The following is a 3,101-nucleotide window of genomic DNA, read 5'->3' on the forward strand; positions in this document are numbered from 1 at the left end:
TACCTAGATAATACCTAGAATATCAAAATCAACTGCGGGCAGCAGATCCTTTTCCTATTTGGCGCCTAAACTCTGGAATAACCTACCTAACATTGTTCGGGAGGCAGACACACTGTGTCAGTTTAAATCTAGATTAAAGACCCATCTCTTTAACCTGGCTTACACATAACATACTAATATGCTTTTAATATCCAAATCCGTTAAAGGATTTTTAGGCTGCAATAATTAGGTAAACCGGAACCGGGAACACTTCCCATATGATGTGATGACGTCACGGCCCAGGAGCGCGGTGGGTGGGGCTGTTTGTTGACGCCTGTGAAACTTTTGCTATCTGCTTTGTTTACTGGTTTCTGGCAGATTGAATTTAAATATTTGCATATAAATAACTTTTTAATTTAAACTTTTATGCAACTTCATGGGGAATTAACAAGTGACCACAGTTTCTACAAACTACTTTGACAAAATATATAGATTAATGTAAAAAAAAAAAAATCTGGATTCTTTGCTAAATAAAAAGTTAAAAAGAACAGCATTTACTCAAAATAGAAATCTTTTGTAACAATACAAATATATACATACGTGTGTGTATTTATATACAACAGTTCTTCATAACATTTTGACGTGGTGCTTAAAAACTCAGCACTTCCTCCGATATTCTGCTCTTTATCTATAGGTCTGATTTATCATTCACAAGCACCTCTTATTGAAATTAAATTTAACAATTCTTATAAACATGCACTGGACAGACCAACTCTTCCTCAGCATTTTTATTTGGGAAAAAAGCATGATATCCTGAAACAGAACAGTCTGCAGTGGAGTAAATGAACAGACTCTGATATGAAGCTCTTATCTACATCAGAAGAAATGTTTTCATGCATTTGGTGCCATGCAATGTCTCAAACGGTGTTCTACTACTGATCACCTGATACTGAAGTGATGAAGATACGTCACACAACACTGAAAATACTCAGTCTTAATCACGCATCAATGAAAGGAACTCTTACTGCTGAACACCACAGAGTTAAAAACAGTGTCACATCTTGACTTCATGCATGATGGGAATATATGGCAGTTGATGAAGCCTTTAAAAAGCGGGCAGGGTAATGGGAGTGTAAATGCAGAGTCATAATGACAGGAGGAGTCCAGTAAATGTCTCTGTTTTGAGAGAAGCTCAGATGACGTTCAGATGGCTGGTGGAGGACGAGCAGAGGGCGAACGGGTGTTCATGGGTCAGACTGCGCAGCACCCGCAGAACCACGTCAGGCATGTGATCAGTGATCATCCGTGGACTGATCAGAACATTACTGAACGACCCCTCGCTCGACCACTCGGCACGGTATCTCACCTGAGAGAAGCAGTGTCTGAGAACAGAGAGACACACGTCTTTTTACTATTTACTGTAATTTAATTCTATTCTTTAATTACGACCATGAATAAACAATTTCAGACAAAAAGGCATTTAATATTATATTATAATTTAATATTATTATACATTTTATTTCATTTTTAACCATTACTTTATTATATTTTTTCTAATAACAGCCATTAATAAATATAATTTTGTATTACACATTTTTCAATTATTTTTAATAATTATTTTTTTTATTTATTTACAGGTTTAACAGGTATATTGTTGTTTATTATATATTTTATATCACATTTTTCAATTATTTTTAACTATTATTTAAAAAATGTTTTTGGATATTTATTTTTTAATTACAGCCATGAATAAATATAATTTCAGACACAAATTTAATAGGTTTATACTATATATTATACATAAAAACCTAGGCTTTTATTATATATTGTTTTCTTTATTATTATTATCTTTTTTAATTACAGGTTAGACTAGATTTTAACCATTACTTTAATAATATTTTTCTAATAACAGACATCAATAAATATAATTTTGTATTACACATTTTTAATTTATGTTTAATAATAATATATTTCTTAATCACAGCCATGAATAAATACAATTTCAGATCCAAATTTAATAGGTTTGTACTATATATTGTACTTATTTATTTTAACCAATATTTTCAATTATATATATTTTTTTACTTAACTGTTTTTTTATATATATTTTATTTATAATACTTTACCATTACTTTAATTACTATATTTTTTCAATAAGATGTATGAATAAGTTTAATAGTTTTTATTGCATATTTTTGATCTTTACATTTGAATAGGGGTGTAACGGTTCACAAAATTCACGGTTCGGTTCGATACAATACACTGGTGTCACGGTTCGGTTCGGTACGTTTTAGATACAGCAAAAAGAAAAAAATTAGCAGATAAATTTCCTTGATTTTTAAAAAATGTTTTATTTATTAAAACTAACAAAGTATGTTTTTTTTTTTTACATTGAACAATGATGGAGCTATTCTTTACCCATCTTCTATGGTGTTTTCTTAGCAGCATACTGTATAAAACAAAAACAGCTCCTTATAAAAAAAAATTAAAATGTTATATTAGTTATGAACAAATACAAAGATGTAACTTTTTATATGGAACTCTATAACTCTTTATATTGAGTGTGTTTTTACTCAATTAGTTCAGGGCTTATGTTTTTTGGAACAAAGCAGGAATTACGGTCTGTCTGAAATGGGCTCGTTAAGGAATATTGTAACGGGGCTCAATTACATTAAGCATGTTCTTAAAACCTACGTCTTCCACTACAGAGTAAGGCGCTCGCTCACTCAGTACGCGCTGAAGGCTCGTTGCAAAATGGCTTAAGCGTTTAACAGACCAGAAATAGAAGATCCTCCAATAACCAACAGGTCTGGTGTTTGGGTGCACTTTGGATTCCCTGTAAGCTATAATGGTGACCTTAATGGTGTAAGCTATAATGGTGACCTGTTAATCAGATCTGCCTAATAGAGTGTGGTAAGCCATCAGTCAGTCGGGTGTGAGCGGCTGACCTGGGCTCGGGCCCGTCCTCTGTGATGTACAGGATGCGTCCCGGCAGGAACAGGGGCGGGTGTGTGGGGCGGGGGGGCGACTCGTCATAGGACAGGCTCTGATAGGTGCTGGAGCGCCGAAACAGACTCTCCTCACCCAACAACGGCTGGTTCAGCATCTCCACGGGCCGCGTC

At 34.0% G+C, this 3,101-nt stretch overlaps 1 protein-coding gene across 1 annotated transcript in view; it reads right to left on the reverse strand.

Annotated features, from left to right (window-relative positions):
- Positions 1-752: 752 nt before the first annotated feature.
- The window catches only part of LOC132121154 (diacylglycerol lipase-beta-like), a 20,766-nt gene continuing 18,417 nt past the window's right edge, over positions 753-3,101 (reverse strand). The window contains exons 14-15 of the mRNA XM_059530334.1: positions 2,928-3,101; positions 753-1,361 (exon numbers count right to left, since the gene is read on the reverse strand). The exon at positions 2,928-3,101 is cut by the window's right edge and continues 74 nt beyond it. Coding sequence (XP_059386317.1) covers positions 1,172-1,361; positions 2,928-3,101 — 364 coding nt within the window. The 3' untranslated portion in view covers positions 753-1,171. The remainder of the gene's footprint in view (positions 1,362-2,927) is intronic.

The sequence above is a fragment of the Carassius carassius genome, chromosome 39 (genome assembly GCF_963082965.1).
Source record: "Carassius carassius chromosome 39, fCarCar2.1, whole genome shotgun sequence".
In the NCBI taxonomy this organism is placed as follows: Eukaryota; Metazoa; Chordata; class Actinopteri; order Cypriniformes; family Cyprinidae; genus Carassius; species Carassius carassius.